Source organism: Neoarius graeffei, chromosome 19 (assembly GCF_027579695.1).
Source record: "Neoarius graeffei isolate fNeoGra1 chromosome 19, fNeoGra1.pri, whole genome shotgun sequence".
NCBI classification, from domain to species: domain Eukaryota; kingdom Metazoa; phylum Chordata; class Actinopteri; order Siluriformes; family Ariidae; genus Neoarius; species Neoarius graeffei.
Window position 1 is genome coordinate 3,143,124 of NC_083587.1, and position 27,546 is coordinate 3,170,669.

General features: G+C 39.9%; 1 protein-coding gene across 1 annotated transcript in view; it reads right to left on the reverse strand.

The window, feature by feature from the left end:
* LOC132867680 (zinc finger protein 709-like) overlaps positions 1 to 27,546 on the reverse strand; it is a 197,027-nt gene that overhangs the window by 37,673 nt on the left and 131,808 nt on the right. Inside the window, exons 5-6 of the mRNA XM_060900687.1 lie at positions 18,404 to 18,575; positions 14,487 to 14,758 (exon numbers count right to left, since the gene is read on the reverse strand). Coding sequence (XP_060756670.1) covers positions 14,487 to 14,758; positions 18,404 to 18,575 — 444 coding nt within the window. The remainder of the gene's footprint in view (positions 1 to 14,486; positions 14,759 to 18,403; positions 18,576 to 27,546) is intronic.

Sequence of the window (27,546 nt, forward strand, 5' to 3'; positions counted from 1 at the left end):
GTTAAAAAATATTATTTTTATTGAAAAAACAAGAATGTAATGATTTCCAAAATTTCTAAAATGATTTTACCTAACGCAATTTTCTGCTTTAATCCACATTTGCTGGTGTTGAGCGTTTTTTTTTTTTTGGCTTCTCAAAATCATCTCATCACAGATCACTCGCTGCTGTGCGCGAGCTTCCCTGTCCCCTATTTGTTGAAAATCTTCTGTAGATGTCGGGGTTTTATATTGATTTATTATTATAATTGTTAATAATTAAACGTGATAAACCTGGTTATTAGGAACAAAGGAGGGCATAGTGGGAAATGATATGGTAACTGTCTCTTGTCGGTTCAAATACGATACTGTTTTGTGATTACACTGTACCGGTTAATAAAAATAGACAAATGGCATGAACCTCTCTACTGTCTCTTATTACACTAAAGAAAGGGCCTGGCCGAGTCATTGCATATTACTGAAAAAAAGAAAGAACGAATGATACACGGATTGTGTATCATTCGTTCTTTCCATTTTTAATTGGCAATTAAAAAATGAAAAAAAAATTGTTTTTCATTTCAATTTTAGGCTCATATAAAAAAAATTAAAAACCAGTCATTTTTTCGTGTTAAAATAAAAACAAATAACAAAATAACCAGTCACTTTTTCATTTTTTGATTGCCATTTGAAAATAGAAAGAACGAATGATACACTGATTCATGTCCTCTAATAAAAAGCAAAGTTGGTCTGACACAATATGTTGAAAGCGACAAAATGAATGCCATGTTGTTATTGTTATCATTATTTATTATTACTATCAGTGGTTGAGTTGTAAAATCAAACCGGGGGGATGGTGAAATTTTTAGTCGCGTGTCGACCCATCGGTCGGTCCGTCGGTGGGAAACTGGTTTGCTTTTAGGAGGGTTTGCATACAACGTAGGTCTGTGGACCTTGTTCATTTACCAGACGTACAGTATTTTGTGCTGATAAAGTGTGTAGTACACACTGTGTACCGTTTTTATTGTTGTAAAAAACATACACTGGTATTTTACTGTAAAACATGCACAGTGTGGATGTCGTGTCATATTTAGTCAGTCTCCTGGCTGACATACCTACCACATTCTCCATATTAGGGTGAAATGCAGATGACAAATTTGAAGTGCAACTTCATAGTCATGGTAGGCTCCTTTTAAATCGCTTGGTAAATAATTTACTAAAACCTCAGCAGGCAATGTAAATGAACAACTGAATCTTTTCATATCAAGTCAATAGAATTTTTATTCAAAGCTGAACATTGGGAACATTGAATTAAATACAGAGGTAGGTAGGTAACCAATAAGCTAAAACAAGCAACAGTAAATTGTAAATCTTCAGCTCTTCAGCTGTTGGTTCTCCTGCTTGCTCCTGCTCCTGTATTATCTCACACTCCGGGTCCTCCAGCTCCTGTCGCACTGTGTTGCAGTTGCTGCTGCTGTCATCTGGAATAAAGAGCAGTGGATAAGATAATTTAATTAAATATAATTATAATGTTATTTCTGTTTTATTTATTATCTGAACGAGGATTTGAGCTTTGAAAAATGACCGGATTCTTTCTGTAACGTTGATTCCCGCTGTTATCTAGGTCACGTGACACCGTAACATTGACGGTTACCAAGGGGCTGCCTTGGATACTTTGCTTCGATACATACCAGCACTTTGATACATACTGGATACAAGCTAGCAAAATGAGTTAAAAGCACGCATCTTTGGAAAGTTTCTTTGGAAAGGGGAAAAGGCCCATTGAGGAGACAGAAGAAGAGCCGATGACGAAGAAAAAGAAAGCTGCATTTTAGCAGACACTTTGTCAAGTCCTACACCAATCCTGCTCTGCCTTACATGTTGTGACCGGCTCTCTAATGAGGCAATGAAGCCTTCAAAACTGCTAGTGTCATTTATTTTAGCCTTCCTGTCTTGAATAACACTTTTTGTTGCCTGAAGAATAACAAACAAACGTCCAGGCTGATTAAATTAATGGCCTTATACAAGAAATCAAAGCTAACATGAACCTGAGTAAGCTATCGATAGCTGGATAGACTCCAAACTAACATTCATTATGATAGCTGTGTTGTTATCCGCCGTCCACAAATTAGGCTCCATATCGGTAACTTTACAGCATGATAGTGGGCTCACAGAAAGTGTGACTGATATTCCTAACTCTTGACTTACCTCCTGAAATGTTTTTTTCTTGCGATCTTAAAGTCGAACTTGCTTAGGTCTTGCTGTCCACTCCGCTTGGCCATGATGCTGCAATCCGCTGCTGTCACTGACGCCGAATGAAATAAAAAATAACGGAACCCCAACTGAATGTCACCTCCTCAAATGCTTCGCTTGCGCGTGCCCTCTCTCGCGGTAGCTTACTGTATGCTCAGTTTCAGCAAAGCAACGTGGAATGGCATTTCTAATTCCAATGTTAAATAGAAGTAATGTCCACATTTATTGATAAAATTGCTCAAGGGAAGGGAGGGGGATGCCCATTTTAGAGGGGGGGTGATTTTGACCATTTTTTATTCCAGGGGGGAAGGCATCCCCCCATCCCCCCTCAACTCGAGGACAGATTACTATTATATTGAGATAATAATAATTAAGAGATAATCAGCTTAACATTAACAGCTTAATATATTAAATGAATAGGATGTATGGATAAATTACTTGATATATACATGCACTTTTTCTGTTTCATAGACGCAGAGATGATGATGGACTGTCGCTGAGGATCATGGGAAGGCTAATGTAGCGTGGGGAATAGAGAAAATCCATAATCGTAAATTAGAGTTATTATTTCGTGTTGGTTTCCCTGTATTATTTGTTCTGTTTTGAGTTGGAAAAAGGAAAAACACCAATCCCTCATTTTTTTGGTCATACAGAAAAACAGGAAAATGAAATATTGAGGTTTTTTTTTTCAGATTAAATGGAATACTTGAATGATCGGATGATACAGGGACCTACATGTAACACTAAAAAGTGCACAGTGCTTCATTGCAAGAGTCATTTTTTAAAAATATTTATTTTTGAGCGAGTAAACCCAAGGCAAGAATCAAACCATGTTTCAGGAGTTACCAGTACAGGACATGTGCAGTAACCACCAGACTACCAAGACCCGCAGTTTCGTCTGCTCCTGCACTGAAAAAGTAACCTACCATATAGAATTTACCCAGTAAATCTGAGGTAACAGTTTGCATTGACTTGTTTGGGGTAGATTTAATTCGATATATTGAGTATAAAATAACTGAAATAAAAAGCTATGAAATACTTAAATTAAACTAAATTAAAATAATACTTAAACACCAAAATTGCACAAATAACAAATAATGTGTTAAAATGAACAAAAGTTCTGTTGTCCCAATCTGGACATAGAAATGTGTTTAAAAAACAACGCAAGTTGTGTTATTTTCAACACGTGTTTTAAGAGTGAATCGGGAAGCGCAGTACAAAAGCTTCACACATCAAGATTTTTTTTTTATGAGAGAAGCGCCATCTAATGGCGACACCATGGAATCGAATGAATGGGCGTGTTTAGAATTAAAACAGGAGAGGGAGGGGGTCTGAGCCATTCATGGCAGCCGCCTGGTGTTCAGCTGGGAACTGCATGGCAGTCGCATGGCAGTCGCATAGCGTGCGGTTGGAACGGGAAAAATTCAATTGCTGCTACTGTATACCACGGGTTCTTTCAATGGCACAATATCAAGGAGTTCTTCTTTGATCACACTATCGTTTGATACAGAGCGTGCGAATATTGCTAACTGAGGCTTGTCTATGTCACAACTCTCATCCAAAGCGACACTAAAATACGCACAGGCTTGAAGGTCGGAGTGCAACTGTGATTCAATAGCTGTGTTAATGTCCGATATCCTGTGTTCAACAGTGTGCCGGGACAGTTGGATGTCTGATACCATGCGTTTTAGTTTGTCATTTTCAGGAGACAAGATTTCAACAGCGTCACTGAGGCATTTCTTAACAAACTCCCCTTCGTTGTATGGCTTTTTAGCCCGTGCAATGTTCCAAGCCAGTTGATACGATGCAAGCATTACTGTCTCTGAGTGCTTCGTAAATTTTTGGAAAATCTGTACCTGTTTTTCCTGCCTGACTCTTTAAAGGCAAGGCAAGGCAAGTTTATTTATATAGCACATTTCATACACAGTGGCAGTTCAATGTGCTTTACAGAAGTAAAAGCAAAACAGTAAGCAATAGAAAATAAAATTACATAAAATAAATGGGGAAGAAAAATAATAAGAATTAAACAATAGTAGAAATAAAATAATAAAATGAAGTAAAAGTTCAGTTAAAAAAAACAGCAGAATAAAATAGAATAAAAGTGAAGTAAAATTTAAAACATGCAAAGACTGTAAAAGTAGAGTTTAAAACATGTAGAGATGACAAAATAATTTAGCAGAAAGCATCTGAAAACAGCTTGGTCTTTAACCTAGATTTGAAGCTGCCAACAGCAGGAGCACTTTTGATGTCCTCTGGGAGTTGGTTCCATAGCTGTACTGCATAGTAGCTAAAAGCTGCTTCACCACACTTTGTTTTAACAACAGGTTTTACCAGTAAATTTTTCTGCTGCGATCTGGTAGATCTGATTGGGTTAGGCCGCTGCAACATATCAGAGAGGTAATTGGGCCCTGTACCATTTAGAGATTTGTACACCAGCAGCAATGCTTCAAAGTCAATTCTGTACCTTACTGGAAGCCAGTGAAGGGACCTTAGAATTGGAGTAATGTGCTCTGTTCTTTTTGTTCGTGTGAGAACCCTAGCTGCTGCATTTTGAACCAGCTGAAGTCGTTTGATGGTCTTTTTTGGCAGGCCTGTGAAAAGGCCATTGCAGTAATCAACCCTACTAGAGATGAAGGCATGTACAAGTTTTTCCAGATCATTTTTTGACATAAGTCCTCTTAGTTTGGAAATGTTTTTTAGGTGATAAAATGCTGTTTTAGTGATTGCTTTCATGTGACTGTCAAAGTTCAGCTCGCTGTCAATGAAAACACCAAGATTTTTAGCCATTTCTTTTGTTTTAATCCCCTTTGTGTCAAGAATAGTGGTAATCCTGAGTCTTTCATCTTTTTTTCCAAATAGATTTACTTGTTTTATCTGTGTTCAGCTGAAGAAAATTTTGTGACATCCAGTTGTTGATTTGATCGATACACTGGTAGAGACATTCAAGGGGGGCATAATCATTAGGTGATAGAGCAAAATAAATTTGGGTGTCATCTGCATAGCAGTGATACAAAATTGAATTGTTCTTGATAATTTGCCCAAGTGGGAACATATAAAGGTTGAATAGTAATGGTCCAAGAATCGACCCCTGGGGGACACCACAGGTCAAGGACATTGCTGTTGAGGAACAATTTCCCATGGTAACAAAGAAGCTTCTATCTTTTAAGTATGATTTTAATCAACTGATAACTTTACCAGTCAACCCAACCCAGTGTTCAAGTCGATATAGCAGTATGTTGTGATCAACAGTATCAAAACCTGCACTGAGGTCCAGTAATATCAGGACCGATGTTTTGCCTGCATCAGTATTAAGACGCATGTCATTTATAACTTTAAATCAATGCTGTTTCAGTGCTATGATTGGCACAAAATCCTGACTGAAAGTTATCAAAACAGCTGTTTGATATCAAGAAGGCAGTTAATTGATTGAAGACAATTTTTTCAAGGATTTTCCCAATGAATGGTAGATTTGATATTGGCCTGTAGTTATTTAATACTGAAGCATCCAGATTATTTTTTTTAAGTAGGGGCTTTACAACGGCTTTTTTCAGGGACACAGGAACAATGCCAGTCTCTAGGGATGTATTTATGATTTGAAGCACATCTGTAATTATAAGATGAAGAACAGACTTAAAGTTGGTGGGCAGAATGTCCAATTCAGATGTTGAGGAACTGAGATTTTGTACAGTTTTTTCAAGAGTCTCATAATCAATTAAACAAAATTCTGACATTGTGTTGAAGTTATCTGTCTGTGTCACTGGTGATTGCAGTTTTTCAATTATTTGCAACTGAGATATATTATGAGCAATATTCTGCCGTATTTTATCAATTTTACCTTTGAAGAAGGATGCAAACTCATTGCATTTATTAACTGAGAGAAGTTCAGGTACTAATTGTGGTGGGGGATTAGTTAGCTTCTCTACTGTTGAAAATAGCACACGGGCATTGTTCATATTCCTGTTGATGATGTTGGAGAAGAAAGACTGTCTTGCTTTACGAATTTCATAATTATATTTACAAAGCATCTCTTTATGGATTTGATAATGGATGTGAAGTTTATATTTGCACCATTTTCTTTCAGTCTTTCTACATTCTCTCTTTAGCAGTTTAACAGCTGGATATTGCTTCCATGGTGCTTTCTGCTCATCATTGACTCTCTTAATTTTGAATGGAGCAATATCATCCATAATTTGGGTCATATTTAAATTAAAAATTTCCAGTAAATCATCTACAGAGTCTGACATTTTGGTTGAAATCCGAGAGAGAGCTTGCTCAAAGAGAACACGTGTTGTCGTTTATGACTCTCCCACCCATAGTCGTTGAGCTGTTCTGAATGTGAGGAGACATAGAAACATCAGAGAAAACACAGAAATTATCAGATAAGGCCAGGTCAACAACAGAGTTAGAAACAGTAAGACCCTTTGTGATGACGAGGTCAAGGGTATGACCACGAGAGTGGGTCGGCCCCTGTACATGTTGTACTAGGTTGAAGTTGTCAATAAGTGCAAGTAGCTCTTTGGCATAAGTGTTTTCAGGATTATCTACATGCAAGTTAAAATCCCCAGATATAATAAGACAGTCAAACTCTAAGCAAATGACTGACAACTGTTCACCAATCTCTTCCAAAAAAACTTTGGCTGAATGTCTCGGAGGCCTATAAATAGTTAATATGTTAGGAGAGCATGTAACAAGTGCACATAAGTGTTCAAAGGATGTAAAATCACCAAGTGAGGATTGTTTACATTGAAAAAAGACTTTGAATATATTTGCGATCCCTCCACCTTTCCCCTGTCGGGTAACATTCATAAAATTAAAATTTGGGGGAGTTGCTTCAATAAGGGTGGTAGCACTATTTGCTTGATCCAGCCAAGTTTCAGTTAGAAGCAAAAAATCAAGATTATGTTTGCAGATAAGATCATTAATTAAAAATGACTTGTTTGAAAGTGATCTAACGTTCAGAAGAGTTAGCTTTACAGAAAGTCTAGAAGTAATATCCGCTTGGGCATTCTGATATTGTTTTGAAACAGGAAGGAGACTAGACTGGTTTGCCCCCTGGGTTAAATATGCTCTATGTTTTCTATTTCTTATCAACACAGGAATAGAGAATGGCATAGGCATACTGGGTCCCAGCTTGTTTTCAAAACTACACCCAATGCAGGGACCCACAGCACATCATACAAGACTTTCTGTATGTTCCATTTGGTTTGACGGTGAAAGAATTGGAGATGTCATGTATCTTTTAGATGGTGAAAAAGATTGGTAGCCAGCTGAAAGTCCTGGGTGAACACAGTTCAGTCTGTTGGTTAATTTTTGATGAACTGGGAACACTGCTTGTCGCGACAGATTTGGGCTGGAAAAAGAGAGTGTAGCCATTGGCAGCAGTCTCTGCATACTATTAGGGAAATCCATGCAGGGGGGAGACGGAGATGGTACAATAAAATCAGAAGAGCGAGACTTTGGTGAGGTCTCTGTAAGTGTCTCCATGACTGTCTCCCTGATAGTCTCTGTGATACTTGCATGGGGTCGAGATGTGGATGATGCAGCCTTGACATGATTATCTTTAGTCAGGTCTTCAATCTGGATGGAATCGCATGATAAAATCGCATGCTCACATTCTCCGTGTGATTGTTGATGTCCTTGGCAGTCTGCCCCAGATGGTTCTTGGCAGTCTGCCCCAGATGGCTGTGTGTCCTTGGTGAAGACTTGCATAGATGATTGTTTTGGCTTTGCAGAGGTATTGTTGATATTAACTAGGTCAGTCTGCGACATCTTATCAACTGTTTTCCTCAATGTTGGCTGAGAGAAAATTGCAAGTCTATAATGATCTGCTAAGACTTTGGTCCCCATCCAGCTGAGTTCAGTGCTATTTGGCTTGAAGAATTCTCTGCGATTCCAGAAAAGGTTAAAATTGTCTATGAAGTTCATACCAGATGAAAAACAAGTTTTTCCAAGCCAGGTGTTAAGACTGAAGAGTCGAGTAAATGCAAAGCTTCCCCTTGCAGGGAGTGGGCCACTGATAGATTGTATTCCAGTCTTATAGAGATCAGAAAAAAGTTTTCTGAAATCATCTTGGACAAACAGCTGTTCTCTGAAAACATCATTTGCTCCCACATGCACAACAATACGTTTGATAGTTTTATGCTCGGACATGAGTTTCAAAATGCTGTCTTTGGTGTCAGAGATGGATGCATTTGGAAGGCAGCAAATAATCATCCCATGTCCTTTCAAATGTCTTACAGTGGAATCACCAAGAACAAGGGTTGTGGGATCAGGTGGTGTTACGAGCTGCTTTTTGCCTCTTCCCACAGCTCTTCGGTTGTGGTGCGATCTCTTTCTATGATGTGCTTGTCCGCCTGAAAATTCCGCTTCCACATCCCTGAGGCATTCAAATTTGTTCTGAAGCCTTATGGGCTGTGGATTTTCCATAGGACTGTAAATCCTATTGTAATTTGTAGACCTAGCTCTATTTCTAATAGCATGGCTGTGGAGCATGGGTTGCATAGTATCAGAACGAGCTGGTGTTGAGGTAATTACTCTTCTGTTTTTATTTTTGGGCCTGCCACCCATCATGTGCCAGTTTTCTGTACTCACATTTTGCCCTGTTATATTGATGAATTCATCCACTCGATCTGCAATGCCATCGGCCTGTCGGGGTGCATTCTCTGCATTCTCAGCCACTGTTTCTGTACTCCTTTCCTGAGATATCGCTCTTAATTCGTCCGTCTTTGGCAGAGCATCAATCTTTGATTCCAGGATAGAAATCCTCTGTTCTAGTTCTGTGCATTTTCTGCAGGATCTCCTGGATTTTTTGCCCCCTGGCATTTTGTTTTAAAAGCTAACTTATAAAGATGAAAAATAAAATGAAAAAATAGTGGAAATTAAATGAGAAAGTAAAGTAAAATAAAGATCAAGCAGGAGCAAAGCAGGAGCAAAGCAAAGAAGCGTCCTACTCGCTTGAGCTACCAACTTGTTCTTGCGAAGTTCAATCCCTTTTGGAAATTCCTTGTCGATGTTAGCATGAAGTGAGCTGAAGTGGTGCTGAAGATTGGAAGCTTTGAAATGAGCTAATGACGACTGACATATAAGGCAGGATGGCTTGCCATTATGTTCAACAAAAAAGTATAAACTCTCCCACTCTGTTAAAAATGTCCTATGTTCGTCTTCATATTTTCGTTTTGCTGTGCATTTTTTCATTGCCATTTTGAGAGGCTACTTGACACAAGATACACCTTGCCCAAAAACTTAGCGATTATCTCACGCCGTTGCGGTCCATGGGGCGTGGGAAGTGTGGGGGGAGGGTGGTGGATCAGAGGGCTGCGCACGTTTTTGCGGAAGCTGTGCGGATGTACACGGCTTTCTGATTTGCTGTTTTCTTCTCGTGCTTCCTGTGTTTCATGGACTGTGGCGGCATTTGCTTGTTTAGTAATTTTAATACAGAATTAAAACTTAAAAAAAAAAATTAAAAAACACTCTTAAAAAACAAATTTCACACTGTGTCTCTGCTCGCAGCACGCGGATGGGGGAGGGGCTGCTCTCTCTCTCTCACTCACACACACGAGGGAGGGGCTGCTCCCTCTCACACACACATGAGGGAGGGGCTGCTCCCTCTCAGAGAGACACATTCACACAGTTCACTGCATCACTCTCACAATTTCCCACAGGGGATTTGTCTCTAGTTTAACCGACAACCAAAAAAAAATGAACCGGTTGACATTGATTCGGCAAACACAAACTTCGATATGAACATAAGAGCCGCATGACACCGGGCAAAGAGCCGCAGGTTGGCCACCCAAGCACTACAGTGTCTTCTTTTTGTTTATTGTTGAAAACTATCCAAGGGCTGGATTAGATTGAATAGGCCAATAGGCTATGTTTACATTCAAATGTTCACGTTTATATTATTACTGTTCTTGTCATGCACATAGTTTTCATGGATATAGGTTTTCATTATCAACATGTTTGAAAACCTGTGGATGTATAGTTTAGTTTTATTGAGCAATGATTAAACTACAGTAAATGCATTATAAAGTTTTGCCAGCCATGTTTATTTTATTTTTATTTATTTATGCTTTTTTTTTGCCCCCCCCCGCAAAAAAAAAAACAAAACCCTCAGGGTAGTACATAAAGCTACTGCCATCTTGACCATTTGAGTCTCAGTTCATGTACTTATCAATTTGGTGCAAATCCGTCCACCCGTTTAAAAGTTAGCGCGCAAGCAAAAAATCGGCCATATTGACAGTCGGCCATCTTGATAGCGTTGGCCTCCAAAATTTAATCAGTTAATGTACCTATTATAGAGTGTTAACACACAAGATTTCGTGCAAATCCGTCAACCCGTTCCAAAGTTATTGCGCAAACAAAAAGTCAGCCATCTTGAAAGTCGGCCATCTTAAAAGAGTTGGTCTCCAAAATTTTGTCAGTTCATGTATCTATTACAGAGTATTAGCACACAAGATTTGGTGCAAATCCGTCCATCCATTCCAAAGTTATTGTGCAAACACGAAATACACCGGCGGCCATGTTTGTTTTGTCATTTACGGCTAAACCGTAACTTTTAGAGAATGTTATACGGCAGAAATGGATTCAGCGCCCAAAAATCATATAGAAACAACACTTGAATTACTTTTCCTCAAAAATGCCTACACCTTCTTATTTAAAGCCCTTTTTCAATTTGGGGACCTGGCTATTATAGTCCGCTTTGGCTTTTTTAATCCCTTTCTTCAGATCAACTGGAGTTGTGCTGTAAAGGACTCTGTCGCCTGACCTGAAGGCAGTGTTGCGGGCCTTGAGGAGTGAGTGAACCTGGCTGGTCATCCAGGGTTTCTGATTTGGAAAAACCCAGATGGTTTTGTCCACAGATACAGTTCCCATACAGAACTTGATGTAGTCCAAAACTGTCTCTGTGAACGTTTCCAGGTCCTGATGTTCAAATAGGTCCTAGTCACTGTGTTGAAAGCAGTCCTGGAGTTCACTGAGTGCATTCTCAGGCCAAGTTGTTACAGTCTTTGTGGTGGGCCTGAATCTGCATCTGGGGGGGGGGGGGGTGTATGCAGGGATGAGCAGCAAGGAAAGATGATCTGACTGTCCAAGGTGGGGGAGGGGCATGGCTCTGTAACTGTGTTTGATGTTGGAGTACACGTGATCGAGAGTCCTTTCCCCTCTTGTTGGACACTTCACGTGCTGGTGAAACTTCGGGAGTACAGTCTTAAGATTGGTCTTATTAAAGTCTCCAGCTATAATATGGCACTCAACATCTCCAAAACCAAGATGATGATCATTGATTTCAGGAGACAATGTGAAGGCCCTGTTCCCCTATACATTAGGGGTGATGCAGTTCAGTCTATGTCCTCATATAAATTTCTGGGCACATACATCACAAGACCTCACATGGTCTACAAATATGACTGCCCTGGTGAAGAAAGCACAGCAGCGTCTGTATTTCCTTTGGACATTGAAAACACTGGACATATCACATCAGCTGCTTCTTTCATTCTATCGCTGTTCTATTGAAAATATTCTCACCTATGGGATGCTGGTGTGGTTTGTGAGCTGCACAGCAGCTGACAAGAAGGCCCTGCAGAGAGTAATCACAGCAGCACAGAAAATCATTGGAACTCCGTTACAAACACTACAGGACATGGTGCTTCCGCCGCACAACCAACATCATTAGAGACTTATCACACCCTGGTTACCATCTTTCCATTCTGTTGCCCTCCTCTGGGAGGTGCTTCACGTCCTTAAAAACTCACACCTCCAAACTTAAGAACAGTTTTTATCCAAGTGCTCTTATGCCCCTTTTCCACCAAAGCAGTTTCAGGGCTGGTTCGGGGCCAGTGCTTAGTTTGGAACCGGGTTTTCTGTTTCCACTGACAAAGAACTGGCTCTGGGGCCAGAAAAAACGGTTCCAGGCTAGCACCAACTCTCTGCTGGGCCAGAGGAAACAACCGCTTACGTCAGTGGGGGGGCGGAGTTGTTAAGACCAACAACAATAAGACCGCGAAAGATCGCCATTTTTAAGCGACGAGAAGCAGCAGCTGTACAAACGCGAAGGTCATCCATTATTATTATTGTTGTTGCTGCTGCTTCTTCCGTGTTGTTTTTGCTTCGATATTCGCACCAAGGTTTATGCAAACGTACTGACGTATACAGCGACGTAACTGACGTATACAGCGACGTAATGACGTGGCTTCCCTTAGCACCACGAGCTATGGAAAAGCAAACTGGTTCTCAGCTGGCTCGCAAGTTGAACGAGTTGTGAACCAGCACCGGCCCCGAACCAGCCCTGGAACTGATTTGGTGGAAAAGGGGTATTAGAGAACTAAACTCTAAGAACTGATCTTTTGGGGTGTGCAATATGTCTTTGGATGTGCAATATGATCAGTCCTGTGAAATATGCACTTTATTTACTGTTCTTGTGATTGTCCCCCATTTATGGCTTTTACCTCACCTTTTATTGTCTTATGGTGTGTTATTACTATTACTACTACTACTACTAATAATAATAATAATCTTTATGTTTTTATGTCTGTTTTTTATGACCCATTTATGTTTTTATGTCTTTTTATATGATCCACTAGAATTTAATACATAGAATTTCATTGTACATTGTGCAATGGCAATAAAAAGGATATTAAATAAACTTGCTTTAGGGTCTTGCTCAAAGTTGGGGCCTTGGTCTGTTAGCACCTCACTGGGTATACCAACTCTAGAGAAGAGCTGGAGCATGGCAGTGGCTAAATGTCTGGCTGTGATTTCTCTAAAAGGAAAGGCTTCAGGGTACCTTGTAGCATAGTTGCAAATGACCAAGACAAACCTATTTCTTGATCTACTCCTCTCCAAAGGTCCGACTATGTCCACCCTAATTCTCTCAAATGGAGTGTATACGGGGTGTATAGGGGAATCAAACAGGCATGATTAAAACATTTACCACCTGACAGCTGACACTGAGGACAGGACTTACAGAAACTCTTCACATCTTCATACAGCCCTGGCCAATAAAACCGCTTACTGATTCTTTGCAAAGACTTCATGTAAGTCAAGTGACCTGCCCATGGTACAGTGTGACCAAGCTCAAGCACTTCCTTCCTGCACTTCTGTGGGACCATAAGCTGCAAACCTCTTCACTCTGTCTGTACAGAAGGCTATTCTGCAGCAAGTACACCTCCTTTCCCAGTGCAGGAGCAAAGACTGTACCCTCACACGTCTTCTTAAAACATGGGTCTAATGTGATGTCTGAACACTGTTCCTCAGCAAGGTCACTCAAAACATCGAATCAGCTTCAGTTAAAGGTCCAACATCAGACTCTGGCTGAATGTCTGTCTGTTTTACAATCTCCCCAGTAGTCCTTCTGTGCCTCTCACACCTCTCATCCCTTGTCTGAAAGGGCTCGGCTGGAACATCTTCCCCACAATAAGGCACATAGCACACCAGGTATATACTGTACAAATCTAATCAATCCTCACTGAACTGATGTTCAAATTATATTTTGTTTGCATATGTGAATTAATGTAAATGAAATCGATTGTGTAAAATGTCATACCAACTGCATACCCCAGAATCAAATCAACTCGCATTGTGGTAAATTTTGTCGTATCAAAAATCATTGGCCTGTTGGTGTGGTAACAAGTTTTATATTAACTTCAGCATTAATTATAGTTAACAGTATCTGTTCAAATCCTCTAGTGTCATGCTTCTCTGTTTATCCTCAATGTTTAGAAAAGAAAGTTGTTGTAAGGTGTGAATGGATAAGTTCTTTTTTGTGTGTGTGTGTGTGTGTGTGTGTGTGAGATTGTGTGAAGCTACCATGTTGCCGTGGATGCAGCAGAGTCAAGGAAAACTTGGTACAGTTTTTCTCAGCTGCATTTGGGAAAACAGACTATTATGTAATGTTGATGGAAACTATGATGAATAATATCTTGTGTAATAGAGGAAGCTGACCATGCTTAGAAGTAGTTATGGGAGGACCTATGTTAATGACTACCTGGGCTTGTGATTTTAAGTGATTCTTCATGAATAATTACTTTAAAATTATACAATAAATAAATATTTGCTTGAGCATTATTTCAGATGTTACTAGTATTTCTATTACTAACAGGTGAATTTCCACCACACTGGCTAAAAGAATCGATGTAGGAACTTGTGATTTAAACCCCTACTCCACATATCTTTGGCAAGAAGAAATTGATATTAACTGGAGCTACCTTCACCTAGTTGTTACTTACAAATATACAGTCTTTATAATAAATTTGTGAGAAACTCACAACCCAGGAGTCTCCACTTTTCCTGGCTTCCTCTCGGTTCACCAGCTCTCCCTGGTAGGGTCCAAAGTGTGCACCTACTGGAATCATCTCCCCCTTATTAAACACTCCCAGGCCTGCGTCAGGAATACTGGACTTCTTGATTTCTAGCCCAGGAGGAAGAGTTTGTCTGGCTCGGTCAGAGACTCCCATGGGAACAGGAGTATCTGAGATGAAGAGGGGCAGTCCATGAACCTCACATTTGTTGAAGAAGAAGGATTTGCAAACTTCACAGTCTGGGCGTAGAGAAAACACAATAGGAAGAAATGAGGCCCACATGTATGTACAATGTGTGTGTGTGTGTGTGTGTGTGTGTATCTAAGACCATATACACTACATTAGTATGGTACAAAGATTATCTGAAGAAAGCTTGCCAGTAAGGTTCATTGAGCATCTGGTTGAGACTAGAGGTGCCCATCAGGATTGAGATCTCACAGGACATGAGGTACAGGAGTATAAATTTTTTACTTCCTTGTGGGAGTAAACAAGTGGTCAGATATCAGTCTTGCAGGGCAAAATAAAACAATGTTCATTAACATGAGTGTGGCACTGTGTGATATATTTACGGCATCCTTAGGACCTGCCTGGTCAGGGTCATGGTTGTTTTAAATTTGGCTACTTGTTTCCTTATTTTCTGGGAAACAGAATTTCCCAAATTTGTCAGGAAATTACATGCAGGTACAAACAAAAATAACTATGCACAGAATTAAAAAATAAGTAAAATGTCTCATGCACATCTTTATTTGAGCTTGCTGACAATTCTGCCATTTCTAGATCTAGGCATTTTTTCCAATGCCATACATTTGGATTCATATTTAATCACAAAAAAAAAATATCTAGTGGCAATTTAAGCATAACCAATTTGTTTAAGAAGAAACCAGTGGACCCAGAGGAAACCCATGCAGACAGGGGGAAAACTTGCAAAACTTCACACAGACAGCAACCCGAGCTCAGAATTGAATCCAGAACCTGTGATGCCCCTAAATCCGTATACAGATATTTGGACACCTGTCCATCACATCCCTATGTCCTTATTGAACATCCCATTCCAGAGGAATACTAAAGGGGCGTTCTCTCTTTCCTGTATTAATCACAGCCAATTGGGGTCTTCTGCGAGCTCATGCATGTGGAGAAGAGAGCACGTAGCACTTTCCTCTGGGTGTTTTTTGCTACCCCTTGATGGAGCATGAGCTGCATTTGTAAAAGAGGAAGTTGATGGCTTCACATGTCTGGGAGGAAGCATGTGTTAGCCTTCACTCACATGGTTAGAGAGACCTGGCTGGTGGGTGGGTACTAGCAGGTGACAACATTGGGGAGAAAATGGGTGGGAAAAAAACTATAATCTTCTAATGTGGTGAAGACATTAGGACAGGTTTATTTAACATTTACTGAAGGAGACCCAGATATCAGTCAGTAAGTTTCCCATGATAGGGGAGTCTTCAGGACAGAGGAGTTTGTGCTTTCTGGTTTCCTCAGTCACACAAGAACTTGCATTTTTTTTTTTTTTTGTCTCAGAACAAAAACACAGGAGTGGCTGGAGAGAATGACAGACATTCTGTAATATTAAATGTAAACAGAAACAAAACATGCAACGTGTCATTCATTAATAAATTAAAAATTTTAATTGTTGGCAAATCACTGTGGTATGAGGGGAATAATACACTTTGGGCTGTTCTGTTATATGAAAATAAAAATCACCTGCCATAGATTTTTATATAACAGCATGACCCATGGTGTGATATTCCACACTTTTTTGGTTCAGGTTAATATCTCTTCATAATGACAAATGTATTTTAAGGAAATTAAAATAAATATTATATATATTAGGGCTGTTGAAGCTAACGCATTATTAATGCGTTAATGCAATTTCATTTGATCGCGATTAAAAAAAATGACGGCGTTATCGCAGAGTATTTAAACAACAGTGAATTGGGCTCATCTTGGTAAGGAACAATGCAGATTTTCGCAGGTGACTAGCATGCAAAATAAAGCTAGTTATAACATTAACTTTGTGGTAAAACGTAGCTCTACAACTTGTCAAATAAACCAGCAACATGGTCAGTTAAATTGTAGTCTGCATATGTGATGCGGTGCGAGTTCCGTTTACTTTCACTTTACCGGGTGAAATGTGTTGATATCTGATGGGCTACGATCGGGAATGTGCACATTCCCTTATCTCCACCTGTAGATTGTAGGTAGCCTAGCGACTTCCAAATAGCCTACTGCTTCACTTGAATGAACTTGCAGGAGTCAAACTACTTCCTCTTTACTCTTCGAAATGTACCTTGCAGCTATTTCTCCAAATCGTATTTTGCACATAGCCTATGCCCAACAGATGTCTGATAGGCTACATTGGAAAGAATATGCTGCATGCCTAGATCTAATATCAAAACCCGAATGCCAAATATTTGTGAATTAGGCCTATATATTGTCTGTCATAGAGAAGATGAGCCTTATAATTGACATGGAGCATCAGAGCATATATTCAAATGTTTGCTCTGATGTAGAAATGTATTTGAGTACAATTTAAATAGATGTTTAAACATTTTTTTTTGCGATTAATCGCGATTAACTACATAATTTTATGAGCTTAATCGCGATTAAAAATTTTAATCGTTTGACAGCCCCAATATAAAATTACTTAGTTTCTCTCACTCCTTCCTACCATATTACACTCTCTATTGAGGTACTTCACCCACGTGACCAAGTCATGTGATGCTGCCATTTTGGACGGCACGGCTTGAATCAGTTCGAATGCGAGGAAGGCGACAAACGAAAAACATAAAAGAAAAAGGAGCGAGATGCAGAAAACACCTTCACTATCCAGCGACGTAGGGCATTTACAGGGCGAGCAGAGGGAGAGGTATTTGCAAAAATTGAGGTTAGCAGGCTAAGAGAACGACGTTTACCTGCTTCCACCAGGATTGTTCACTGACGTACGGAAGTACACGAAGCCCTCGTCTTTACCTGACTTCGGCCCACATGATCTGTATACCTATGTCGTTAAAAACCCATCGCCATACACAGGTATTGATCTGAAAGCGTATAAGAGTTTGGGTCTAAGTGGGTAACATGCCTACATCAGCGGGTCGTCCCTGGAGCCGGTGGTCGCCATCTTATTACAGCTAAGGTTTGTTCACATTTTCATTTACTTTCGGTCCTCAGGACAAACAAAACGTTATTAAATGTCATTGAAATAACTTCTTAGTCTGTTGAGACATGGCCCGTTATAAATTTGCTGTTATCAGGCAATGACCAAGAACTGTATTATTAGGGTCGGTGTAGTTGTAGCAGTGTATTAGCAACTAGCTGTAAGCACTAGCTAATGTCAACAACATCATAGCTGGTATGTTACTGTAGCAATGTTTACGTTCAGTCATTTGGATGACTGTTAAAACCTTTCAGTCTCAAGTTTTTCCTTTACTGGATTTACTAGTTTACTGAGCTAGCGCGCTCGGGCAAACTGGGAGCTAGCGCGCGCTAGCCTGCCGGCGCGCTAGCTAAGTAAACTAGTAAATCCAGTAAAGGAAAAACTTGAGACTGAAAGGTTTTAACAGTCATCCAAATGACTGAACGTAAACATTGCTACAGTAACATACCAGCTACTGTTGTTGACATTAGCTAGCTTGACGTTCAAAATGGTGGACACCGGGGCGTCACGTGACCCTGTGACGTCAGGTGAAATACATCGATAGACAAAGTTCACACCATCAATAAAAATATCAAATTCAATTTAATTTTGTCATAGTTTGTTGATTAAATAATCAGAGACTGAGGCTACATCCCAAATGTACTGTATTGGACTTTAAGTGCACTAGTTAGTGTGTAGGGTAGAATAAACAGTGAGTGTTACTGAGCACCAGAGAGGGCTGATGTCTTACAGAGGTGGTCTTTATTGTCATGATCTTCCATGTTAATGGAAAGACATTCAGGTGGGTTGTCAAGGTCGTCTCCATGGTTGGAGATATTCAGCTCCAGCGTCTCCTCTTTCTTCACATGGACTTCTGACGTCCCTCCATCTTTGGATGTCTCTGTGTTCATGTCTTCACACACCTAAAGCTCAAACAACAAATTTGTTAGGGCAGGACGGTATCCATCCCACTCGGGAAGGTGCTGCTCTCATTTCTCACAGCATAGCTAATAGTCTCAGAACAGGCCTAGTTAATCTGTGACAATCCAGAGCTAAGGACAGGGAGCAGACAAACAGACTAAACGGACTGTCTGCTAGCTGCACAGAGCCATCACTCAGGTTCCACTATGTTGAGAATGTGTCTGTTCCCCGAGCGATACAAAAAAGGAGAAATAGTCAGTTTGTTCTAGTAATCTAATTAATATAAAATTAGATCATACTGACTGTACAGCCACTGCCAGCACCTTTGATCTAAACGTAGAACGATTAAATATTAGATCTCTTATATCTGAAGCGCTAATTGTTAATGAACGTATCACTGATCAGGAGTTTAATGTACTGTTTAACAGAAACATGGATGAAAACAAATGAGTATACAGCATTAAATGCAACTAGTCATCCTGGTTACAGTTATATACACACCAGCCTTGTCTAACTGGTAGAGGAGGAGGCGTCGGGGTTATTTATAATGATTATCTAGGTGTAACACAAAAACCTGGACATAAATTCAATACGTTTGAAGTTCTTCATGCTAACAACATATGTATTACAGTTAAATTATGTTAATTACTGTTAAAAATTGCATTCGGTACACATCTGCACCATACCGAAAGTCCTGTACCAAAACAGTGCGGTACGAATACATGTACCATTACACTCCTACAAGATGATAAACTGGAGCACAGCAGGAGACAGACATAAGAAGCTGTTGCCTCCAATCAGCCACACCTGGTCCTTTCCTAGCTAGGTATTTATCGTTCCCCTGGACACAATACACTCCAGGCCAGTAGAAGGTGCACACACACACACACACACACACACACACACACACACACACACTAAAGAGTAAATACTGGCTCCAACACGCATCACTGCTCACAGTGTGGAAAAAGTTCTTCTCATCAGAGCAGTCTCCAAATACACCAGTGTGTTCACAAAGGAGAGAAGCCATATTACTGCTCACACAGTGGGAAGAGTTTTACTATGCAGAGCCATCTCCAAATATACCAGTGCATTCACACAGGAGACAAGCCAGATCACTGCTCACAGTGTGGAAAAATGTTGACTTATTCAGTTACATTTCAGACCCACAAGTACACCAAGTCAGAGACATTCCATGATTTAAAAGTTGTCAAATTAAATATGCTTATTATGTGTTTGCTGAAAATAATCTGTACTTTTATCCTTATTATTCATATATGACCACATATATTAAAACAATCTTATAGTAATGTTTTATTTTGATCTTATGTACTTATTTCAGGATTCTCCACTTTTCAAAAATAAAAGGTGGTGGCGGAGCCCCGGTGTGGGGCCAGGGAGGCAAAGCCCCCCTGGAGCTGACGGACTTTGGGCTTTTTTTGACAGTGAAGCTGGCCAATAAATGTATAGGAAATGCTAAATCATTGTTAAAATCATTTTACAAAAAAAAAATAACATTCTTACTGTACATATCTTTATTGTCAATGTGAGACTCATAACAGTGACATTTCAGTTGAGACTGATGCGCCTGTCTCCTGATGGGCTTCCATCACAAGTACTGACTGCCTTCTGTTTAGGTGGATTTGATGCAGCCTCTTCATTAACCCTTTTCTCCCCCTTTTTCACCAGCCATTGGCGCAAATCCATTTTCAGATCTCACTTGATTGAAATCCACCATTTTTTTAAAGTTTAGACAACAATACTCCAGCCAGCTAGAGGTTGACAGATTTTTTTTTTTTGATGTGCACTGTCTAACCTCTAGCATCTTAACGCTAAAAATAAGGAGCAAATTTTCACACATCACAATATCGCTGAAAAGCTGCAAATATGCTGTCAGTTTCAAATATAAACATACATTCTTGATTATTTCTGGAGCAGTTGATAATTATTTATTGATCCTATGCCAAATTATGTTCTAAAATTGCATTATTTTAATGTAATAAACATTTTATTTTTGCAATGAACAGTGAACCTCCTACACATGCTGCAATCCAAAAGCTGCGGCAATTACAAAATGCAGAATCCGTAATGTATTGAGCGAAATGAATATGACATAGCATATGTCATGTAAATTTTATTTTCTAAAATTATTTTTTCTGTGTGAAAAATAAATGAACTTCCATGCAAATACATACGACAGCGCTAATCTCCATAAAAAAATTTCATGGACATGCCTTCGCTCAAAACTGTGTTTTGCTTTTTCAATTAACCGGAAGTAATGAAATTTGCATACACAATTTCATGAGAAATTTGACTGGATATTTTTGTCACTGAAATTTAATGATAACGTTATTGTTTTTCATAAACTGTTCCTGTCTATGAAATTCAACAATATTTGGTCACGTTAGTCTGAAATTATTGATTCAATAAAGAGCAAATTTACCTCTTCCAGCTACTGCAAGTTGTCTGCTTCCAAATACTTGTGCGAATTTCGATCGTTTTAACTGTAGAATGCCCTCGTATATCTGTATGCAGTCGGCTGGATGTTTTTCTATTGCAATCGCGTGGCCACTTCAGGTAGCCCCGCATGCATTTGTTTAATGGTCTTCTGTGTGTTAAATAGTTACAAAATTATAATAAAGTGAATACGATTTATTTGGTGTATAATGACGAAGTTACTTTTTTTTTTTTTGACCACGGGAAGGGTGGCGGGCCAGAATTATAACGTAGCGGTGCACCACTTTAAAAGGGCCCATGGAGAACAATGTATTTAATTGCCCTTAATTACCACCATACAAGTAATAATTTAACTATAACACTATCAGTGTAGTACTGCTGCATGAGTTCAATGTACTATGTTAAACGGAAATGTGGATCAAACCAAACGAGTATGTCGCATTTAAATGAAGCTATATGCTTCATCCTCAGCTATACTGTATACATTAGCCTCATCTAACTGGTAGAGAAGGCATCACAGTTATTTATAATGACAATCCAGACATCATACAAAAACTTAACCAACTTTTGAATATGTTTGAAGTTCTTTATACTAATGTGTAGCCAAAAAAAATAAATCTACCCAGTCAATTCAGCTAATTAGAACCCCAGTTCCAAAAAAAAAAATTGTGATGCTGTGTAAAACATAAATAAAAACAGAATGCAAAGATTTGCAAATCATGGAAACCCTGTATTTCACTGAAAATACTACTAAGACAACATATCAAATGTTGAAACTGAGAAACTGTTTTTTGAAAAATATATGTTGGTTTTGAATTTGATGTTCGCAACCAGGCCTGGAATTTCATCATTTTAGGGGCAAGGCCACTTGGCCTTTTGTGCTGTCAATTTTTTGAGGGCACGAAGGCCAAAAGCCAGAGCACCAAGGCCATGAAATAAAACAATGATTTTAAGTTCACGTCTATAATGAATTTAATTTAAGGACTAATGACTCTTCTGAGGAAGATTGGAGTCTCAGTCGAAACTATCAAGCAGGTAAAGAAACATCTCCTACACTTATGCCTGAAGATAAGAAAATATTGAACATATCTAAACTCATCAATCCACTCACTTCAAAAATTGTAAAACTTATTAAAACTATATCCTTTCATAATTTTTGTTCAATTGACACCGAATGTGCAAGAGCATCTTCAGACTACTGTACTACTACGCAGATTTTTGATTAATCAAAATTGAGCCTGGAGTACATCAAAATGTTTGACTGTAAATGGAACATATACTAGCATGCAGGCTACTGATTAACCCATAACAGCCCAGACCAATTTCTCAATCAAGGAAAATTATTGAGGAAATAAAATGAACTAAATAGATGACAAAGAAAACATTTCTGACCTTTTATTTTTTAAAATAGCACTTTCATATCTCAAGATCTGAAATATTAAATTACAAATTTGCAGAACACTGCAACACTATTACACTGTTAACCTGAAAGTTCAAAAGAAACATACAATACTAGTAACAAAACAATGCTAACTGCATAGATTAAAAAAGTGGCTATGAATAGACAACAGCACATATCACGTATCATATTACGGCAGGAACAAGCAGTAGTAACATCCATGACCTTACGCTTAAAGCTCGACAAAGGAAAAACTTGACAGCAAGCTAATTAGCATTTGTTACCGGCTATAGTCGGTACTCGGCACGTTAAAAGTGGGTCAACGTTATAACGACATAACGTTACTGTACAAGCAATGCTTATTTAATGGTAACAAACTTAAGCCCTATATGTTGAAATTCCTATCTTATTCGTTCATTAATTTATCACACAGTCTTACCTCAGTCAACTTCTTCCCTCCTTCTGTGAAAATTCAACGTCTCAGACGCAGACACAAGTGGGCGGGGGATGCGTTTGATTAAGTCTCCTGGTTGGCTGGTGATAGATTGGTGTCATTATAGCACGTCGGAGCAGTTCATGCCAAGCTCGAGTCTGATCCACCACTGATGAGTTGCCCAATAAGAACCCAGACTGTCATCAAAAGACGTATTTTTTTCTCAATAGACGCAGGTGATGTTAAAGCCTATTGGCAGTCACGAGGCAGACTACAAAACCGCAGGGCATCAAGGCCACTGTGGCCTTATGGCAGATATTTTTTTCCAAGGGCACAAGGCCAAATTGAGAGGGCACGAGGGCCATGGCCCTCGTGAAATTCCTGTCCTGTCAGCAACACATTTCAGAAACGTTGGGACGGGGCAACAAAAGAATGAAAAAGTTGTGTAATGCTAAAAAAAAATTAATTTTATAAAATAATTTGGTTAATTGGCAACAGGTTAGTAACATGATTGGGTATTAAAAGAGCATCCCAGAGAGGTGGAGTCTCTCAGAAGTAAAGATGGGGCGGGGTTCACCACTCTGTGAAAGACTGCGTGGGCAAACAGTGCAACAATTTAAGAATAACGTTCCTCAATGTAAAACTGCAAAGAATTTGGGGATCACATCATCTATGGTACATAATATCATTAAAAGATTCAGAGAATCTGGAGATCTCTGTATGCAAGAGACGAGGCTGAAAACTGACATTGGATGCCTGTAATCTTCAGGCGACACTGTAAGCAGAAATGTGTCTGTTGTGTAAATCACTGTATGGGCTCAGGAACACTTCAGAAAAAAACAGTCTGTGAAAACACTTCATTACTGCATCCACAAATGCAAGTTAAAATAAAATAAACCCAGAGCATCAACGAAGCAGTTGCTCCAACAGCTGTACCATGAGAAACCAGACTCATTTATAACTAGCTAAGTTGCTCTTCATGAGAACAATGAGACCTTCCCAAACGTTTACAGAGTGTGTTGTTAAAAGTAGATATGATGCAACACAGTGGCAGTGTTCTCTCCAGAGCATTTTTGTGTTTCAGGGCTGATGCGCTTTAATTTCATGCCCACACACTCTAAATTTGCCAATACGCTATTTTTTTTACTCAGACACTTGCTGAAAAATCACGTCAGATTTCTACTTTGTGATGTTTGGGCCATATGTTGAAGGAAAATCAGTGTTTTGGACTGGTTTGCTACCATGATGCACTCAGGCAGACCAGAAATACCCCTGGGAAATCCCCAAACACAACAAAACGCCCTCAAGCAGTTTGCTGTTGCACTGATACCATGACACTTCAGTGCGTGGGCAAGCACCCTTGCACTGACATCACATTTACCTTAGCAACTGTAGCTAGGCTATGCCTGGGGGGACAAGCAAACTTTGCTTACATACTGTTCACATACTGAAGCCAAGTGAACATGTCCGGTGTCTATTGCCTGAAGAAAACTACAGCCAAAGAAAAAAAAAAAAAAAGCTGTACTACCGTATTACTTGGATAATCTTTGTCAGAAAGAAGCAAAGGATAGATATATGGAGAAATTAGAGTTTATTAGTGGTTATGATCCATACAAAATTCCTCGAAATGATTGGAGTGATGGTGCAGATTTGTGGCCTAGTGTTAGCTACATGTTGGAATATACCTTCTTCCCCCCCAAGAGTCCTGACACGGAAGAACAGTTTAGAGAAAAAACAACAACCACCACACAACAGAATGTTGCAAGAGCCAAAGCATTTACTCTCAAAGGACTCCTACCTGAACTGTTGGCAAGATGGTATTCCCAGCCCTCCATGTCTCAACAACCCCAAGGACACTGCTATTTGCACGCCATCATTTATACAGCTTTTTATTGTTAAAACAATATACGAGATGTTACTTTTTGTAAAATAAAATATCTTATTCTAGACTTCCAAACAATATTGTAAGATGTTAATTTTTTTTTTTACATACATGATGCTGACATCAAACTCAAAATGAGCAGATATTTTTATAAACAAATAAAATCTCAATATCAACATTTGATATGTTGTCTTTGTACCATTTTCAATTAAATATATGCTTTCCATAATTGCTGGGATGCTGCAATTATCGATCGTGATCGAGCGTCGGCTGTGAAAGGTGAGGAGGCAGGTTGAACCAGCAGGTAACATGTGATGAGGTGCACCTGTGTCAAATTACTGGTTGTCTATTAACCTGTGTTTTGGTATGTCTTTCAGTCAGTCAGGAATGAGAGAGTTGTGACACGCCGTTGCGTGTGTGTTTGTCACTGAAAAGTGTATGAAAATAAAAGAACTAACCTGTTCTGAACCCTGCTTCCCATTCCTCTGTTTTTACCAAAGTTAAAAAGTTGTTACACTGATGCCGAAACCCAGGACTGAGGAATGTAAACTGTGGGTGCACAGAAGCAGTTGAATCTGTTAGAAAACGACTCCTTCGAGACAGCACCTTATTGGATAGAACGAACCTCACCACGGACCAGACTTGCACCCTGCTTGACCTCTACCTGACTACCACTTATTTCCAGTTTAATGAAAGTTTCTACAGACAGAAGCATGGATGCGCTATGGGCTCACCGGTATCCCCTATTGTGGCCAACCTTTACATGGAGGAAGTGGAACATAAAGCTTTGACCACTTGACCACCGCAGGCTTGCTCATTGGGGATAGATTAGGGATAAATTAGCTCATGTTTAAGTCGTTCAAATTCTGTAAAGCTGCTTTGCGACAATGTTTATTGTTAAAAGTGCTATACAAATAAACTTGACTTGACACTTTTTCAGGAGTTGCTCCCAGCCACTGGTTCAGATATGTGGATGACACCTGGGTTAAGATCAAAATCCATGAGGTGGAAGCCTTCTCTAAGCACATCAATGCAGTGGATATTAACATCAACTTCACTCAGGAGGACGTCAGTGGGAATAATCTAGCCTTCTTGGATTGTGATGTACACATTAGACAAGACAGAAGCCTGAGCATCGAGGTCTACCGGAAACCCACACACAAAACCAGTACCTACTCTTTGACTCTCACCACCCACTGGAACACAAATTGGGGGTCATTAGGACCTTGCAACACAGGGCTCAGAATATCCCTACAACGGTAGAAGGAAAAGAGAAGGAGCAGAATCACATCAAGAAAGTACTTCAGAACTGCGGGTATCCCAACTGGTCTTTCCTCAAGAGCAGAAAAAGGAACATAACGGACAAGGAGGATAACAGGAACAAACGCAAGAACATTGTCATTCCATACATTTCTGGTCTATCTGAGAAACTCAGGAGGATCTTCTACAAACACAGCATTCCGGTACATTTCAGACCCAGTAACACTCTGAAGCAGAAACTGGTCCACCCTAAGGACAGAATACCCAGACACAAACACCACAACGTAGTGTATGCCATTCAGTGCAGTGAGGAATGCACGGACTTGTATATTGGGGAGACAAAACAACCGCTTCACAGGCGCATGGCTCAACACAGGAGAGCCAGTTCCTCAGGCCAGGACTCTGCTGTCTACCTTCATCTTAACAACAAAGGACACTCATTTCAGGATTGCAACGTATGCATTTTAGCCAGAGAGGATCGTTGGTATGAGCGAGGAGTTAAAGAAGCCATTTTTGTCAACCTGGAACGGCCATCACTGAACAGAGGTGGGGGTCTAAGACATCATTTATCAGCCACCTACAATGCATTCCTTGGCACACTTCCCAGACAACTGAATGCACACCAAAACCCAGCTGTTTTCAGTGACTCACAGGAGGACAGAGAGAATCAGCATTCCATTGATCACCCTAACGGGCAATCCATTGATCATCCTAACGACTCTCTCGAGGCCGTTCACAACCAGCCCCCAGTGACCAACACCAACAGGATGACTCAATAACACCTTAGATGAGCTTTTCATCCATGAGAGGATAAATACCTGATGCTCCCTACCAGTCAGACAGAACTGAAGAAGCCTTTCGGATGAAAGGTGAAACGTCTTCAAGAATCTTCAAGCAAGTCCAGTTGCTCTCTTACCACCCACAGTTTACCATGATCTGGATGACTGAGAATCTTCACAGACATGACTGAGGAATGTACATCACCATGGGATCCAAAACAGACATGCAATTAGGTTAACATGGGGCAGCCTTGGGCTGAAGTGCCCTTGTGCAAGCTACCTAACCCCTAACTGTGTCACAGTCTGGCCCAGTCCACCCATGCCTTAGATTGTGGGACTTCCATGCCGGCTCCAGGCCGGATCCAGGACAGAAATTCAGTCTTGCCTTGCTGAAGGCCATTTCCTGAAGCAGCACTCCCACACCTGCTACCACTCCTCTCCCATCAGCCAGGGCTTTTTAAGAACTGTTTAGAGCTACTCCATTTGCCAGACTGTCCCTAGTAGACTTTCCTCACCTCACAACAACTCATTGGTATTGGGTCTCTTGAGTCCCCCTGCCTGAATTTCTCCTTATTTTTTGTCAAGTTTTTCTGTCCATTTTTTTGTCCCTGTTTTTTGCCTGCCTGCTATTTTGAATTGTGCCTTTTGCAACCTCTGCCTGGATTTCCCTTGTCCCTGTGTTCATCAGTTTTTGTGAAGATTTTTCTGTCCTGTTTTTTGTCCCTGATCATGTCTACCTGCTCCTCTGTGTTTTTGACCTCCT